This window comes from Hyperolius riggenbachi, chromosome 3 (assembly GCF_040937935.1).
Source record: "Hyperolius riggenbachi isolate aHypRig1 chromosome 3, aHypRig1.pri, whole genome shotgun sequence".
NCBI classification, from domain to species: domain Eukaryota; kingdom Metazoa; phylum Chordata; class Amphibia; order Anura; family Hyperoliidae; genus Hyperolius; species Hyperolius riggenbachi.
This window is the reverse complement of record NC_090648.1, coordinates 171,699,204-171,718,567: the sequence shown is the minus strand read 5'-3', so window position 1 is coordinate 171,718,567 and position 19,364 is coordinate 171,699,204. Positions and strand designations below refer to the sequence as shown.

At 42.6% G+C, this 19,364-nt stretch overlaps 1 protein-coding gene across 1 annotated transcript in view; it reads left to right on the top strand.

Moving 5' to 3' along the window:
• The window catches only part of FURIN (furin, paired basic amino acid cleaving enzyme), a 314,300-nt gene that overhangs the window by 280,487 nt on the left and 14,449 nt on the right, over positions 1 to 19,364 (top strand). The window contains exon 15 of the mRNA XM_068275265.1: positions 7,819 to 7,935. Coding sequence (XP_068131366.1) covers positions 7,819 to 7,935 — 117 coding nt within the window. The remainder of the gene's footprint in view (positions 1 to 7,818; positions 7,936 to 19,364) is intronic.

Here is a 19,364-nt window from a genome sequence, read left to right as displayed (position 1 = left end):
AAGCAAGAGGGATATAGAGGTTGCCATATATATTTCCTTTTAAACTGTGAATGTTGCCTGGCTGTCTTGCTGATCATCTGCCTTTAATACATTTAGCCACAGACCCTGAACAAGCATGCATATCTTGTGCTCTGACTGAAGTCTGACCGGATTAGCTGCATTCTTGTTTCAAGTGTGTGATTCAGACACTATTGCAGCCAAATAGCTTAGCAGGATAGCCAGGCAACTGGTACTGCTTAAAAGAAAATAAATATGGAAGCCTAGCTTTAGGTTCCCTTTAACAGTTACTGCTTTCAGAAATCTAGTCCCCTTCTTCAAACTTATTTTCAGATGTGAACTTAAGTGTTACCGTGAAGTATTATACATCTGTGCAGCCTGTGTAAGAAATCAATATTGTTAATAATAATAATAATAATAATAATACGATTGTTGAAAATATTGTTTTAACAATCGCATATTAATAAACACAGTATTTATTTCCTAAGTCTAGGTGGCCGTTGGCAAAGAAATGCACACCAACAACTGTATAAATAAAGTTTATATTGTATGTGGGATTTGCACTACATGTACAAACATTTATGAGCTGCATAAAGCAAGATATACACATTATTTCCAGGGCTGTGGAGTCGGTCCAAAAATCCTCCGACTCAGACTCCTCAGTTTAGGATTCCACCGACTCCGACTCCACGACTCAGACTCCTCTAATTTGCATATTACAATTTTGTTGATTAAAAGTATGTAACATGAAATTCGTCTCTTAACTGCCAACGCTTAGGAATTTTACAAGACAACTGAAGTGAGAAGGATATGTAGACTACTATATTTATTCCCTTTAGACTAAAACTAGTCCTTGGTAAGAGTACTTGTAAAAGGTACAAACCGGAACAAAGAACATCTATCAGGCCCTAGGCAATGTAAGTGTGGGTACATGTAAGAATGATGTGCAGGTACTCTGCAGAGGAATGAGGAGATTGTAAACAGACAACACCTCTGTGTTCAATGTGAACAGCATCCTCAGTGGATTCCCTGCAGCTCTGTGGGGAGTGCATATGTAGAGTATAGTACTACTGTGTAACAAAGTAAACCTGAGACAGATGAAATTAAAGTTTTATACATACCTGGGGCTTCCTCCAGCCGCCTTCAGGATAATCAGTCCCTCATTGTCCTCCTCCACCACCTGGATCTTCTGCTATGAGTCCAGGTACTTGAGCCAGTGAGGCGTAGTGCGCATGCACACACTCTGCCGCCAGGAGCATACTACACCTGTGCAGCACTATTGCGCAGGTACAGAATGTTCCTGGCTGTGGGAGCGGCATGCGGCCGGACAACGCTGACTGGCTGAATTACCAGGACTCATAGCAGAAGATCCGGGTGGTGGAAGACAGTGAGGGACTGATTAGCCTGAAGGGGGCTGGAGGAAGCCCCCAGGTATGTATAAAACCAAATTTTAATAACATATCAAATTATTTGATTTCATCAGCAAAGGGAGTGCATACATTTGCATAAATCAGCATCAATGCAGAATTATTTCCATCTCGTTGACCATCTCTATTAGTGACATAGCTACACATCAGGCTTTATTCTTACAGCATAGATGTTATTTAGTATATATAAGAGATTCCTGTGTACACATCATATATACAGTCACAATCAGATATGTATATCTGACTTTAAAAATACGGGGACTGCTTTATTGAAGCAGCACAAGTAACTAATTTTGATTGGTTTATTTCATTTTTGTAGACTAAGCACAGCTATTACTGTATATATACTGTATATATACATTATTTTTAATGACTTTTATCTGAGAAATAGAACATTTTATCATATTTTCTATTTTAATTACAGTTACAAATTCATTAGGAGTCGGAGTCGGTGCATTTTTCCCCGACTCCGACTCCGACTCCAGGCACCCAAAATTGCCGGACTCCACGACTCCGACTCCACAGCCCTGATTATTTCACAATATAAAAACATAAACCATTGAAAACATCTCTCGCAATAAATCCATTAATACCTAGTCTTAAAGGAAACCAGAACCAAACGGTTCTTGTAAAAATGATAGCAGCACTGTGTAGGTTGTAAATAGCACACACCAGCTGCTCCTCCTGCCGCCGTTCTCCGTGTATACATCCCGGTGTGCGGCGACTTTATTTATTTATTGTATTTATAAAGCGCCAGCATATTACGCAGCGCTGACTTTACTGAACTTTGACCCGGACATACTGCGGCCTGTGTGCGCAGTATGTCCTTCCCTCTTCACATCTGGCCGGTGCATAGTGCGAGGCTCAGAAGCACACTGACCCCTCCGTGCTGCGTGTGCGCTCCACTAAACCAAGCGTCACATGATTAGCAGGAGGGCGGTAGGAGGAGCAGCTGGTATGTGCTATTTACAACCTACACAGTGCTGCTATGATTTTTACAAGAACCATTCGGTTCTGGTATCCTTTAATGCAGCTTCCTAAGACCTTCTAAAGAACCCCCACCATACACAGACCCAATACTATCTTACCCAGCCAGGATCACAGCCAGCAGCCTAAGCACAAGACAAAGAACTGCTTTGTCACCTGGTGTAAAGAGTTTATATTCATTGACTCCACCCTATGAGACTCGATTATATGAGAGTAAGAAGATACAATCTAGTGAGCCAGCACTTCTGCAAATTGGGCTGCAGCATTCAAGATATGAAAGTTTTATAGTCTGTGGCAACTTGCTGTACCAATCAACTCCACCTTGTCCATATACAGTGGTTTGCAAAAGTATTCGGGCCCCCTTGAAGTTTTCCACATTTTGTCATATTACTGCCACAAACATGAATCAATTTTATTAGAATTCCACATGAAAGACCAATACAAAGTGGTGTACATGTGAGAAGTGGAACGAAAATCATACATGATTCCAAACATTGAAAAAAAACAAAAACTGCAAAGTGGGGTGTGCGTAATTATTTAGCCCCATGAGTCAATACTTTGTAGAACCACCTTTTGCTGCAACTACAGCTGCCAGTCTTTTAGGGTATGTCTCTACCAGCTTTGCACATCTAGAGACTGAAATCCTTGGCCATTCTTCTTTGCAAAACAGCTCCAACTCAGTCAGATTAGATGGACAGCGTTTGTGAAAAGCAGTTTTCAGATCTTGCCACAGATTCTCGATTGGATTTAGATCTGGACTTTGACTGGGCCATTCTAACACATGGATATGTTTTGTTTTAAACCATTCCGTTGTTGCCCTGGCTTTATGTTTAGGGTCATTGTCCTGATGGAAGGTGAACCTCCGCCCCAGTCTCAAGTCTCTAGCATGATGCTACCACCACCATATTTGACAATGGGGATGGTGTGTTCAGAGTGATGTGCTGTGTTAGTTTTCCGCCACACATAGCATTTTGCATTTTGGCCAAAAAGTTCAATTTTGGTCTCATCTGACCAGAGCATGTTCTTCCACATGTTTGCTGTGTCCCCCACATGGCTTGTGGCAAACTGCAAACGGGACTTCTTATGCTTTTCTGTTAACAATGGCTTTCTTCTTGCCGCTCTTCCATAAAGGCCAACATTGTACAGTGCATGACTAATAGTTGTCCTATGGACAGATTCCCCCACCTGAGCTGTAGATTTCTGCAGCTCGTCCAGAGTCACCATGGGCCTCTTGACTGCATTTCTGATCAGCGCTCTCCTTGTTCTGCCTGTGAGTTTAGGTGGACGGCCTTGTCTTGGTAGGTTTACAGTTGTGCCATACTCCTTCCATTTCTGAATGATCGCTTGAACAGTGCTCCGTGGGATGTTCAAGGCTTTGGAAATCTTTTTGTAGCCTAAGCCTGCTTTAAATTTCTCAATAACTTTATCCCTGACCTGTCTGGTGTGTTCTTTGTACTTCACAGTGTTGCTCCCAATATTCTCTTAGACAACCTCTGAGGCCCTCACAGAGCAGCTGTATTTGTACTGACATTAGATTACACACAGGTGCACTCTATTTAGTCATTAGCACTCATCAGGCAATGTCTATGGGCAATTGACTGCACTCAGACCAAAGGGGGCTGAATAATTACGCGCACCCCGCTTTGCAGTTATTTATTTGTAAAAAATGTTTGGAATCCTGTATGATTTTTGTTCCACTTCTCACGTGTACACCACTTTGTATTGGTCTTTCATGTGGAATTCCAATAAAATTGATTCATGTTTGTGGCAGTAATATGACAAAATGTGGAAAACTTCAAGGGGGCCGAATACTTTTGCAAACCACTGTACTCATGCTACCAGCCTTTGTGCCAAAGAAATGTCATCTGTGTAAGGGGGGGGGGAGGGGGGAATCCATTCCCTTTGCAACTCGTGGTGGCAGCAGAAATTCCCATATTTCTACTGCCTCCTTGCAAACAGCTGCACGATCAGGGGGAGCTACGTATGTGATGCAAACAAATACGCTGCTGCTAATCAGCAAAAAGCAAAACACAATAAGCCACTTTATGCTGTATTGCTAATTAGTGCATCTGTCACCAAGATAACATTCTTTCCTTTGCTTGCTCACAAAACAGGTCTCTACATCTTATATGAAAGTCTAGAGGAACAGTGGTCTAAATGTGTAATCAGCGATAAGTCTTCAAGGAAAGATTTAATCCAATTTTAGACTTTTAGACTAATTTTATGTCAAATTTGCCAGAGTTGAATAAGTATTACGGTATATCTGTAATTTTGCTCTAACTCATCGACTCGTGCTCTATAATACTTTTATCTGAAAATAGCCCAAACAATAAGACAGATCCCCAAAAGCTTGCTCTACCAAACTTTTTCTGTACTCATTAATGCTCTCATGTTCTATTCTGTACATGGTTTGGGAAGTGAGCAGTAAAAGCAATGCACGGAGTGTTGTTGCTGTTGTATTTTCTGTACCGGAGTTCTAGTACAGTTGAAGTAGCTACCCACATCTTGTGCATTCCTGAGTCCTCAGAGGATATTTCACTGTTGTGCTGCTACATGGCAGGTGTCATTCTTTAATCTCACAGCAACCCCATCTCCTCTGATCTGTACCAGCCTGGCTAACCCTTGTTTCTACTATAGTTCCTTTCTGCTAATGACAGTTCTTTAAACCAAGATCAGCTGTGCTGGTATTCTTTTCACTAAGCAGATTAGGTCTGTCCATACAGGAGTGGGAACACATAAAGGATCTCTCTGGTCCAGTCTGAGTTGGTAATCTACAGTCGCTTATAACCCGATGAGGAGTGAAAACTTCTGTAAACTGTAAGAAGATTGGAAATCTTTATGACAAGTATGGATAGAACAAACTTGTCAGTAATTGCTGCCTGAATGACTGCAGCACTTACTGCTCAGTTCCCGCTCTGCAGGTCCGCTGGAATAGCTCAGTGTGTGTTGTTTTTGTATTCATGGAATGTGGGCAAGATAAGAAAGAAGGGCTTGTTTATTTACTACATTTTGTCAGCCGTGTGGAGGATTGAAACCACTCAATTTGGTTTGTTATATTAAGCAGCTCGTCACGTGGAACCAAGTGTAGAGAAGAGCGAAGCGAGAGTTGGGGGTGGGGGGGAAGGAGCAGCGAGTTATCACTCACACACAGATGGGTCACACAGCACAGGACTCCAATTAGCTGCTTAGTATTCGCATGCACAGTCTCTGTCTGCTCACAAGATACCTCCCTGCACCTGAATAAGAGGATTGTTAGTGACAGGATCTGTGGTTCTGCTTCTGTACACAGCTTTCCTCCTGCCCTGTATTTAGGACAGACATGCCTGTGTGCTGTGTACCGTCATACTGACACTATAAAAAGCAAGCCAGGTTTCCTCTGGCGCTCTGCTTTGATTTGCTGGAGCTTGAAGCTGTCAGTCAAGAAAGCTTGATTATAATAATTTAAAGGATGAGCGGTAGCTGTGATGGAATCTATGAATCTCAAGCCGCAAGCATATTTGCATAAAGCAGCCTCTACCCAGTATATTTTAGCAGTTGAACAAGAAAAAAAAATGACATAATTGGCAGTCCTTTATTAGCGTTTTGGAAGGACAAATATCTGTGTTGACCATAGGTGCCTGACCAATATAAGGCCCCATTCACACTCTGAATTGCAAAACTCAGAAAAATCAGTGCTGCCTGCGCATTAGGATTCAGAGGCTTCCCCCTCCCGAGGTAAGTACCTCCCAGGGGCACTCCTTTCTCTTACAGGTTTATTTTAACTTTCATGTTTGGAAAGGAATTTGCACGTGGTCCACTCAAGATTTTTACAGCGCTACAAGTCAATAAATATGTCCAAAACCATTAATAAATCACAGTGCACAACAATATTCACACACATATATTTGAAGAACTTGCTTGATACATGCAAAGAACCTTTTAGCAATGTACTAATGCTGGGACAGCTAAGTGCAAGTGCATGGAAGGGGATGTACTTCATCAAGACCATGTTTGCTGCAACAAAGTCCAGCGTTCAATTTGCCAGTGGGAGGAAAGAGATCACAGCACACCACCAATACTACTATGCAAAACTGGAAGCAACTCGGTCTTAACATTCTGGACACTTCATGAACATACAACACATATACCAGACAGTTCACAGGTTTTACTGTAAAGCCATTTGCCATGCAGTCAAGGACCTACAGGGCACTCTGGGAACACTTAAAGTTCAATAAGAATGGTTGTTTGTCCAAGGTATAACATAACATTTTTAAAATGGACATAAGGCTACATGGTTTATTCAAAAAAGCTAATTATGCATGGTGAAAGTAAAAGAGATCAATAGCTAGCACAGAGAAACAGTGGTTAGGGAGGGTTTCCTGAGAGGGGTGTCTTTAGGGGGGGGGGGGGGGGGGGGTCGGTACTGTAAGTACTGTAAAGTTATTACCGGATCTATTTCACATACTTTGTTGGGATAAAATGTTAAATCCTTGAAAGCAGTCAGAATTTAGGGTCGAATCTATTAAGGCAAAGAAAGGTGGTAAAAGGGCTTTGTAATAGTCCGATGGAGAATACTTTCTCACTTGAAAATCTCTCCAATGCAGTTCCAGTCATTTTCTTTTGTGGAGAACAGGGAATAAACATTTCACTGTGTAAAGAGCCATCATATTATCCTACTATTGAGGAGAATATAATAGGAAGTCATTGCAATACAGTAAAGCTGCCCACTAATAATACCATATTGATTGTACAATAAGCGATATGCTTGGATGCTAGAATCTTAGATTTATCCAAGTCACCAAGAAGTGTTATTGACTTAACCCAAGAGGTCTGCAATAATCTTAATTATGATGTATTTGGTATGGTAACATTTGAATTGTCAAAATAAGCAGTTATGGGTCTTTTTATCTATGTTCTATGCACTGTCAAGCGTTTTAGATGTTAAAATAAACATTATTTTTTTATACAAACGAATGACGTATGACCTTTAATCTAACCATTAATACCTACATACCGACCTACCTACCTCTTTTCTATTAAATATGCCCTTAAAACTTCCAGAGATCAATTAATCAATTGATGCATCCATGGAAACCTAGTAATCAATTGCCTAGTTTCTTGATTGTACTACCTTACCAAATTTTATTTAGTAGGGTAAACTATAGTTTAGATAGTTTGGATACTGTAGCCTCTCATATTACGTAGAAGTGGTAAGATTGTATTATTAGTGGGCACCGGCACCTTTAGTCAGCGAGGCGGGAGAGTTCTCAGATTTGTTTCCGGTCATTGTTCTCAGCGAACAATGGTTTTTTTTAGGTGGAATTCTGCTACTTGGGCTGATGTAATTCAATCTTCATTTGGTGTCAGTTTATTCACATTTTAAAGTAGCTTTAGTTGATTGACTTTTTTTTTTCCTTCCTTTCCATAGGAACATTAACCCAGTTTGACCTGGTGCTTTATGGCACAGCATCTGATAGTCCAAACCTCTCAAACCAAGTGGATGGTGTTGGATGCAGAACAGTAGCTTCCAGCCAGTCATGCGTGGGTAAGTGTTCAAGGGTTTTCTCCTTTACCTAAGCTATCGGAAACTGCACAAAATAACCAGACTCCTGCAATAGGTTTTCTTGTGTAGACTGAAAATAAAGAAATCATTTTGTACCATGCGCCTGCAAAGTAATGGATCTACCTGAATGAATCTCACCACACACTACTCATGGATTTTCAATAGATTTCAGCATGAAATCTACAAAAAAAACTGCGTGCTTTGCCTGCCAGGTCCCCCAGTCATTTCCCAGTTGTGGGGTACGATTTACTCCAATGCTGCTTGCTAACATGGCCAGGGATACTTCCAACTAGTGTAGTAAGCTATAAATACATAGCTATACTTAATCAGAATTTAAATATTAGATAGCACTGCCCGTGGTGGGGTGGTTGACTTTACCTATGCTGCCGCCTATAGCTGATGCATTCCACTCACTGTCAGCATAACTCCACTATTTCCTCCTCCTGGGTTTGAAGGAGGAAGTAGGGGAGTTACGTAGACCGTGGGTGGAACGCATCAGCTATCTAATTTAAATTTTGATTACACAACACTAGTTCCAACCCCTACAGTTTAGTACGTTTTCTTCATCAGGGTGTGTTAGTTTACTTGGATGTTATTTGATTATAAAGTGCTTTTTTATCACAATGCAGGGTAGAGAATTAGTGGAGCTATGGAATTTGGGCATGATATGACCAGCGGAGGCGATTTCATGAATCTCCTTATACACATACACCTGCATGTATTATCGTTACTTATGTTTTGAGGGTAAGAGGCGCTGAGTACAGGCAGCAATTTCTGTCAATTGAGTATCTGGGTATAAACAATGGAAAGTAGTCACAAGCAGCGGAATGGCCAGCAGATAATTACTTACAAGGTCAGTTCTCTAGGAGTGCCAGGGAACCTGTAGGAAGCCGAAATGATGCATGATCCAGGTAAACTGGTAAGGTTGACAGTGCAGAGCAAAACTCTGCAGGTTTCTTTTATTGTGTTTTCTAAACCTTTTTAAAGGTTTGACCGTCTTTGTATTCTAATTTATATTATTCACGGTTAATACAATTAATCCTTTAAAGTGTCCATACACTGTTCAGTTCTACCTTTTCTTTGATCTTGGATGAGATCAATGTTATTGACTAAAAGAAAAGGTAGACATTTCAGTCAATAGGTTTCACATGTATATATTGAATGGACTCACCCACGGATGGAAAATTAATGTAAAACCAATTGAGCAAAGTAAAACCGTATTCATTTTGAGTATTATTTTTTTGACTTTGTTTCAAAAAGCCATATATTCCCCACCCCTTATGACATCCATACAACTAGCCAATCGTGAGATGCCACGAACCTTCAAAATCCCCCTTACCTACTAAGTCCAACCGTCCAGCAAGAGAGGACCTGATGGAAAGCAGGAGTTCTAATCCATCTGTGTCACACCGAACGTCTAGACACTTCCTGGTAGCGTCCAGACGTGTCATTAATTACATGACTTCCGCCTCACCGAACGCATAAAACCGTCAGCGCATGCATAAAAAGGTGTGCATGACTCTCATGTAAAGGTGTAAAAACGTACGCATGAATCTCACAAGAAGTCACCAGGCGCATACCAGGGCATACACCGGTGCATAAAACTTGCATTTAAATTTAGCGTGTAAAAGCATACAAAAACGCGTAAAAGTTGCATATAAGAACTCCACTTCCACACCGCATGACACACATGCAGAATGTGTAAAAGCGTATATCAACGCGTATAGGTGAGTATAACATATAAACACATACAGAATGGTAAGTGACACAAATGGATAAAAAATATTATACCTGCAAAAGTCAGAGAAAAGAGGATAAAAAAAATCTATCCCCACGTCCCCTCTGCATCCCAGATACAAAAAAGAGACACACATCACAATATTAATAGAAGCTCTAGATATAACCCAACAATAACCACCCCCAATAAAACGGAAAAGGTATGTGGAACCAAATATATCAAAAAGCATACTATATCTAAGACCACACCAATAACCATGTAGACCCAAGTGTCAAAAAATGTTTCCAGAGTCACAAGCAAAAAGAGAGATCATAGTCCCTGTTAAAGCGGATCCAAAATGAAAAATGAAATCTTATCTAAAGTTTAGATCTAGCTGCAAACAGCTTTAATAGAATATGATTATTTCTTCCTGTGATACGACAGCAGCCATGTTGTTTGTAAACATTACACAGAGGCAGGCTTATCTGTATATTGCGCACTCAGCCTGTGAAAAAAACCTAATCCCCCCCCCTCCTCCCTCCTCCCCTCTGCCTCTAAAATCAATGGCTAGTAACACCTCCCCCTCCTCCTGCCCAGACTGCGCTCCCATGAGCCCTTGCTACTGCCGAAGCTCTCTGAAAACCTGTGGGCGTGGTTTATTTAGTTTATAGGGAATTAGAGTATTAAAACAAAAACCAAAAAGTATTTGGCTTGAGGAATGCACTATAAACATTAGGGAAGGAACACAATTATGCAATGAGTAAAAGTTCACCTCGGATCCACTTTAAGTCCACTATTACCCAATGTTTCCAGGCATTTAATCCAAAAAGCTTCCCTTCTCAGGAGTTCCTTAGATCTATCACCCTTAAAGTTGCTGGGAACCCCGTTGATGACCTGAACCCTTAACTGCGAAACTGAATGGCGGCACACAGTAAAATGCTGTGAAACAGCCTGCTCCATATTGCGAGTCCTAATTGCCGATTTATGAGAGGAGATACGCTCGCGCAACCGCTATGTGGTTTCACCCACATAAACCAACCCACAAGGGCATTGGAGTAAATATACAAAGAATCACAAGTGTAGAGACTCCGTATAGAGAACCTCTCACACTTGGATGGGTGCGCGAACGTATCTCCCCTCACAAAATGGCTGCACAAATGGCAGCCCAGACAAGGAAAAGTGCCCCTTCTAGAAGTCGCAGTAGAGGCAATAGTTCTAGGTTTAACTTTGTCCCTCACTGTAGGGGCCCGTTTAAAAGAAAACGGGAGGATAACAGAACTCCTCAATATGAGGAAAGGATTGCTTCAAGAGGCCCCAATGTTTCCTCACAATAGACCCCAGCTTATTACTAAGGGGGAAATACATTTCCTGCGTGAAGGTAATTGTTCCAAGGTGTACTCTGGATAACCTCTCTGCCTGAACTTTTCCCTCATCTCCACAATACGAATCTCTCGAACAACAGGTTCCGAGACAATACGTCTCACTCTGCCCAACTGACCACCCGGAATATGCTCATGGGTAGAAATGGGATAAAAGCTAGTAAATTCCAATAAAGAATTTCAGTCAGTTGGATTGACAAATAAATCAGTTTGAAAAACCGTACCGGACCGGATCACCACAGTATCCAAGAAGGCAACGTGCTCGGAATGCACATGAGCAGTCGGACAGCTCTCAGAGAGATCCTCCAGTATGATTTAAAAAAAAAAAAATAGCAAATTTTCTCTGTCCCTTAGGCCTCTTGCACACTGCACGCGATTCCGATTCAGATTCCGCTTTTTAATCAGTTTTTACATACGATTCTGATTTGCAGTTTGCTCCCTGCACACTGCAAACCGGAATCGGAAGTAAAAACTGATTAAAAAGCGGAATCTGAATCGGAATCGCGTGCAGTGTGCAAGAGGCCTCAAAGAGATCCGATCGGGTAAGTAAAAACCAGTCCACAGCCTCTACACCCCCATTATGTGGGATGGAGGTGTAGAGGCTCTCCACGTCAAGAATAACAAACAAAATATCAGAGGAATCAACATTCAATGCATTTAACTTCTCAAGGAACATAGTTGTATCTTTCAGGTAAGAATCCAACAATACATCAAAGGAACAAAAATTGAACCTACTCCAGCCACAATGGGTCTCCCTGGTGCCCGGAGTAGGTTCTTGTGGATTTTCGGCAGAGTATAACTAGGGGGTAGCAGGGTGGTCACAAACCAAAAATCTCCGGAGATCCTCATCTATTATACAGTGGGTTGCAAAAGTATTCGGCCCCCTTAAAGTTTTCCACAATTTGTCACATTACTGCCACAAACATGCATCAATTTTATTGGAATTCCACGTGAAAGACCAATACAAAGTGGTGTACATGTGAGAAGTGGATCGAAAATCATACATCATTCCAAACATTTTTTACAAATAAATAACTGCAAAGTGAGGTGTGCGTAATTATTCGGCCTCCTGAGTCAATACTTTGTAGAACCACCTTTTGCTGCAATTACAGCTGCCAGTCTTTTAGGGTATGTCTCTACCAGCTTTGCACATCTAGAGACTGAAATCCTTGGCCATTCTTCTTTGAAAAACCGCTCCAGCTCAGTCAGATTAGATGGACAGCGTTTGTGAACAGCAGTTTTCAGATCTTGCCAGATTCTCGATTGTATTTAGATCTGGACTTTGACTGAGCCATTGTAACACATAGATATGTTTTGTTTTAAACCATTCCATTGTTGCCCTGGCTTTATGTTTAGGGTCATTGCCCTGCTGTAAGGTGAACCTCCGTCCCAGTCTCAAGTCTTTTGCAGTCTCCAAGAGGTTTTCTTCCAAGTTTGCCCTGTATTTGGCTCCATCCATCTTCCCATCAACTCTGACGAGCTTCCCTGTCCCTGCTGAAGAGATGCACCCCCCGAGCATGATGCTGCCACCACCATATTTGACAGTGCGGATGGTGTGTTCAGAGTGATGTGCAGTGTTAGTTTTCCGCCACACATAGCGTTTTTTGCATTTTGGCCAAAAGTTCCATTTTGGTCTCATCTGACCAGAGCACCTTCTTCCACATGGTTGCTGTGGTCCCCCACATGGCTTGTGGCAAACTGCAAACGGGACTTCTTATGCTTTCTGTTAACCATGCCTTTCTTCTTGCCACTCTTCCATAAAGGCCAACTTTGTACAGTGTATGACTAATAGTTGTCCTATGGACAGACTCTCCCACCTGAGCTGTAGATCTCTGCATCTCGTCCAGAGTCACCATGGGCCTCCTGACTGCATTTCTGATCAGCGCTCTCCTAGTTCGGCCTGTGAGTTTAGGTGGATGGCCTTGTCTTGGTAGGTTTACAGTTGTGCCATACTCCTTCCATTTCTGAATGATCGCTTGAACAGTGCTCCGTGGGATGTTCAAGGCTTTGGAAATATTTTTGTAGCCTAAGCCTGCTTTAAATTTCTCAATAACTTGATCCCTGACCTGTCTTGTGTGTTCTTTGGACTTCACGGTGTTGTTGCTCCCAATATTCTCTTAGACAACCTATGAGGCCCTCACTAGGCAGCTGTATTTGTACTGACATTAGATTACACACAGGTGCACTCTATTTAGTCATTAGCACTCATCAGGCAATGTCTATATGCAACTGACTGCACTCAGATCAAAGGGGGCCGAATAATTATGCACACACCACTTTGCAGTTATTTATTTGTAAAAAAAAATGTTTGGAATCATGTATGATTTTCGTTCCACTTCTCATGTGTACACCACTTTGTGTTGGTCTTTCATGTGCAATTCCAATAAAATTGATTCATGTTTGTGGCAGTAATATGACAAAATGTGGAAAACTTCAAGGGGGCGAATACTTTTGCAACCCACTGTATTTCTAGAGTATGCCTGATCCAGAATAGTCTGTATTCTTCTGCGTATATGATGAATAGGATCACCAGTAAGCTTCTAGTATACATCAGGCTGATTTAGTTGAGAGAAAATCTCCTTCTTGTAGTAGCAGGTATCTAAGACCACCACCGCTCCCCATTTATCCACCGCCCTAATAGTGATATTCAAATTATCCTGTAATTTCTTAAAGGACTTACGAGGCCAGATTTGTAAAAAAACCATAAAAAAAGTTAGATACCTGTGCGTGTTTGCAAGGCACGGAGGACGCCGTCCGCGCCCTCCGTGCCGTTCCGCCTGGTCCCCGCTGCTTAATATGCCCCCGAACGACCCCCGACCGCACGGCCCGGGTCGGGCTCTCTAGCCTTCACAAAGATGGTGGCCGGTGCTGGCCGCGGCTGCGCAGTCCGCATAACCGCGAGTGCGGCTGCGCAGCTCTAAGGCCAACTCCCCGATCCACGCTACTGTTACGTGGATCGGGGGGTTGGCCTTAGAGCTGCGCAGCCGCACTCGCGGCTATGCGGACTGCGCAGCCGCGGCCAGCTCCGGCGGCCATCTTGGTACAGGCTGGGGAGCACGACCCGGGCCGCGCGGTCGGGGACCGTTCGGGGGCATATTAAGCAGCGGGGACCAGGCGGAACGGCACGGAGGGTGCGGACGGCGTCCTCCGTGCCTTGCAAACACGCACAGGTATCTAACTTTTTTTATGGTTTTTTTGCAAATCTGGCCTCGTAAGTCCTTTAAGAACCAACCTATCCGACTGACTCATATTAGATCTATAGTGTAAGTGTCCACTGCGGAATTCACGCTCCAGAGATTGAACTTCCTCCATAACCTTTGAGGCAAATAGGTCAATAACAGGATGACTTGGCAGGAAAAAGGAACTTTTGTTCCCTAGACCCAAATCCCTAGCTGAAAAAAGTCCCTCTTCAGTATACTGCGGTCTAGACAAAAAAGAATTGTTGGAGAAAAAAAAACTACGTTTGATGTTGCGCAAAAATCTAAAGCACTCTTGTTCATGAGAAAAGAGTCAAGCGAGTTGGTTGGACAAAATCCTAATCCATGATTTAATGCTCGCAACTCTGTGTCAGAAAGTTGATCTTTAGAGATATTCACAACTAATGAAGGGTCTGGTTCCCTCGTTGTCTCAGACTCATCTTGTTGGATGGCTGGGCATTCGCTCCATCGTTGTTTCCGCTTGAATCGCTTGCCACAGCATTGTTTTTACGTCGAGTACAACCAGCAGTGCTGTCATCAGAAGACAATGGGGCATCAGTGGAATTATCACCTGTACTAGATCTTGGTAACCGGTTTGGTGTCTGCCGTGGCTTCCTCGGTCTTGATGTGGGAGGTCTCCTACTTCTATCAAACGAGATTTTTTTGCCATGCATTAATGAAGCGTAATGTATAATCATTATTATCACTTTGGAACTTCTGTCTTTTCTCCACTTCTGCCTTTAAGCGATAGATCTCAAATTTAGATGTCAGTTGTTCCTGAAAACCAGTGTATTCTTCCAAAGACAATAAACCTTAAAGGTCTGTATTAGTTTTGGTGATCTTGTCATCCAGGATAGAGAGTTCACGTTGAATTCTAATCGCAAGGTATACCATAGCATCAAAGACAGCCTTGTTCCAGATATGCTCCCATCCGGTACAAAAGTCCCCATCCTTTGGAAACAATAAAGGAGCCACATTGGCCCTCATTTGTCTTGGAATACGTCCGACTCTGTGGTATTCAGCAAGAGTCTTGGCATGTATATTTTAACCACTTAACGACCGCCTAACGCCGATAGGCGGCGGCTGGTCGTAAGTGGATTTACATGGAGCGGCCGTTCCATGTCAGTTCACAGAGGGTGTCTCCGTGAACAGCCTGCGAGCCTCCGATCGCGGCTCGCAGGCTAAATGTAAACACGCGGGGAAGAAATTCCCGGTGTTTACGTCGCACGGCGCTGCTGCGCAGCAGCGCTGTAAAGGAGATCGGCGATCCCCGGCCTCTGATTGGCGGGGGATCGCCGGCATCTGATAGGCTGAAGCCTATCCGAGACGGTGCAGGACGAATCGCCGTCCTGTACTGCCCATGGGCAGGAGGGGAGGGAGGGTCTGTTGTGAGGAAACATTGGGGCCTCTTGAATCAATCCTTTCCTCATATTGAGGAGTTCTGTTATCCTCCCGTTTTCATTTAAACGGGCCCCTACAGTGAGGGACAAAGTTAAACCTAGACCTATTGACTGGGAACCCATTGACGGGGTTCCCAGCAACTTTAAGGGTGATAGATCTAAGGAACTCCTGAGAAGGGAAGCTGTTTGGATTAAACTCCTGGAAACTTTGGGGGTAGTAGTGGATCCGAGATGAAAAACTAACTATAACCAGTAACTTGTCTATATATCTTATCAAAAGTTTAGATAGTTTACACAGCATATCTAGCTGCAAACAGCTTTAATATAATATGATTATTTATTCCTGTGATACAATGACAGCAGCCATGTTGTTTGTAACCATTACAAACAGGCAAGCTTATCTGCACCTTTGGAAAAAACCTAATCTCCCCTCCTCCTCCTTCCTCCCCTGTGCCTCTGAAATCTCTGGCTAGTAATACCTCCCCCTCCTTCTGCCCAGACTGAGCTCCCATGAGCCCTTGCTACTGCCAAGGCTCTCTGAAAAACTGTGGGCTAGGCTTGTTTAGTTTATAGGGAATTAGAGTATTAAAACAAAAACAAAAAAGTATTTGGCTTGAGGAATGCCCTATAAACAATAGGAAAGGAACACAATTATGCAATGAGTAAAAGTTCATCTCGGATCCACTTTAACAGGGTCTATGATCTCTCTTTTTGCTTGTGACTCTGGGAAAAAATTGACACTTGGGTCTACATGGTTATTGGTGTGGTCTTAGATATAGTATGCTTTTTGATAAATCTGGTTCCACATATCTTTTCCCTTTTTTATTGGGGGTGGTTATTGTTGGGTTATATCTTGAGCTTTTATTAATACAGTATTGTGATGTGTCTCTTTTTTTTGTATCTGGGATGCAGAAGGGACGTGGGGATAGTTTTCTTCTTTTTTTTTTTTTTTTTTTTTAATCCTCTTTTCTCTTTTCTTTTTGATTTTTGCAGGGATAAGATTTATTATCCATTTGTGTCACTTACCATTCTGTATGTGTCCAATGTGACGTTTATATGATGTTATATTCACCTATACGCGTTGATGTATGCTTTTACACATTCTGTATGTGTGATGTGTCATGCAGTGTGCGAGTGGAGTTCTTATATGCAACTTTTACGTTTTTGTATGCTTTTACGCGTTCTATTTAAATGCACGTTTTATGCGCCGGTGTATGCGGCTGGTATGCGTCTGGAGACTTCTTCTTGTGAGATTCATGCGTACGTTTTTACGCATGCGCTGACGGTTTTATGCGTACGGTGAGTCATGTGATCAATGACACATCTGGACGCTCACAGGAAGTGTCTAGACGTTCGGTGTAACACAGATGGATTAGAACTCCTGCTTTCCATCTGGTCCTCTTCCTGGACGGTTGGACTTGGTAGGTAAGGGGGATTTTGAATGTTTGTGGCATCTCACGATTGGCTAATTGTATTGATGTCATAAGGGGTTGAGCATATATGGCTTGTTGTAGTTCCCCATTAGGTCCTCCACGTCCCCTCTGCATTCTGATTGGTCATTTTGTAATTTTGGTGGCTATTTAAGGGGCAATTTGTGATACATTTCAGAGAGAGCCTGATGCAGCTTGAGGAAGGACCTTGTCCGAAACAGCGTCTGTCGCTGCTATGGCTATCTCTTTGTGATTTTACAATAAAAGAGCTATACATTACTGACGTGGTGCTGTGAATCTTTCATATGAAAATTCAATGGCATTGGATAGATTGTCAATACCTTGATTTATAGACCCAAACCATTTTTTTCTGTTACCGTAATTATTATTATTTTTTTTACATTTTGCAAAAAATCGAACGCGTGTATACATTGGTCAGATCAGAATCAGAATCAAATGTTACAATCAATGAGAAATGTGTTGTAATTCCTAAATTGAAAAATATAAAGAATTGTATTGTGTGTGGCCACCTTTATTGCTGGTGCGATAGATTGCATCATATTTTTCAAAATTACCATATATTCTCATGTATAGGCCGAGGTAACCACTTTTCCCTCAGAAGCCAGGAAAAAGTGACTGACTCGCATATAAGCCCCCTCCACAGTAGCCAGATGTGCCCCCAGTACAAGTCCGCCTCCCTCCCCATAGCCAGATGTGCCCCAAGAATGATACAGCTGTGTCTCAAGGCCCCACTAGATGGCATCATAGATATGAGACACTGATTGCCACACAGAAAGAATCCCTGATCATTGCACCACTCACGCATTGCTTGCACACACAGGTAGTCCTGAGCAGCGCACTCTGCACATCATGTTGCAGGGGATGGAGGGCAAAGACACAGCAGGGAACCAGTAACAAAACCTGCCAGTAAAAAACCTGCTCCACCATCTGTTCTGCTCCACTGACTTTAAATGCCAAGGGGGTAGCTTTTCAGCAAATTTTTTGTACAGTGGTACAACACAATACAGTAGTTAAAAAACAAATTTAAAGAAGGGGGGGGGGGGGAATTGGGCTTCCAGCAATGATTCTTTCTTCCGAGCTGGGTACTAAACCTGCCCCCACTACTACCCATCCGTCTATATGACTTAGTGTGTGTGCACAGTTTCAGCCTGCGCCGTTTCCCACACTTTAAAAATCCAATTTCCTCATCCTGATCAGTTTGCAGAAACTGCAGAAACAAAAGTACAACTTGTGGGTTGGTATTAATATATAAATCTGTCTTGTGTCCTGTGCTGGTCAGGAGTTAATAGCCGTAGTGGCAGTGAGCTGGGAATTGGTGTCTTGTAGGGCTGTGTATACTCTGTGTAATCTACTGTGAAATGTCACCAGTCTATCCTGAATGAAGCCTCCTGTGTGTGGGCTGCAATATCTCTGAGACTTTATTTGAGTATAGGTTAAAAGAGTAATTCCTATTACTTGTCTGCATGAAAGCATATTACAGCCATTTCTCCAGAGACAAACCATAATAGATTACTTCCAAGTGAAGAGCTTTCATATCACCGGTGAGGACCCATCGTCCTCATGCTAATGAGATGCTCCAGCCTAATTAAGAAATAAATGAAGGCTTCTATATCCCCTAATTAAGCAGTAAGTGTTGCAGTGGTTCAGGTGAGGTGACCATGCAGCACATGTCAGTGCGCACATTAGTGCTGTGTTTTGCTCCAGATTTAGTTTTTTAACCTGTAGACAAGTCCCAGTGAGGTCTCCCTTCACAGGCATGCAGAGCATCCTCTGAAATGAGCTTATTATATCCCACGCAGACTCTGCCTTCTTGCTCTCCAGTGGGCTGCATTAAATTCTTCAGTAACTGGAGCTGAGGGATGGCAAATAACTTTGCATGCAAAATAGTCTTTCAAGTGAAGCTTTATTTTTGTTCAGGAAGAAGCAATCCTCTTCAAGTCAGATCTATACAAGGCACACAATTTTTCTCCTCTTTTGTTGTTTCAACCCCTCCTACACCTCTGTTGGCCCCACCCTTCTGATGGATCACATCTTTGCACTAGTGCGAGGAGGTGGTACCCTAACTTACTCCCCCTGCATGGATTAGAGATCACTCCCTACCCTCCTGCACAGCAGATGGAAAAGGAAGTGCTGGGGGGACATGGGTGATCTCAATTAAGGACTGGAAAGGGTTAGTGTACATGTTCTAACATAAGCTATCGCCATGGAGTCTTGGCGAGTTCCGGGTTTGCAAAAAAGAGAAACCCGGAACTATCCAAGACTCCATG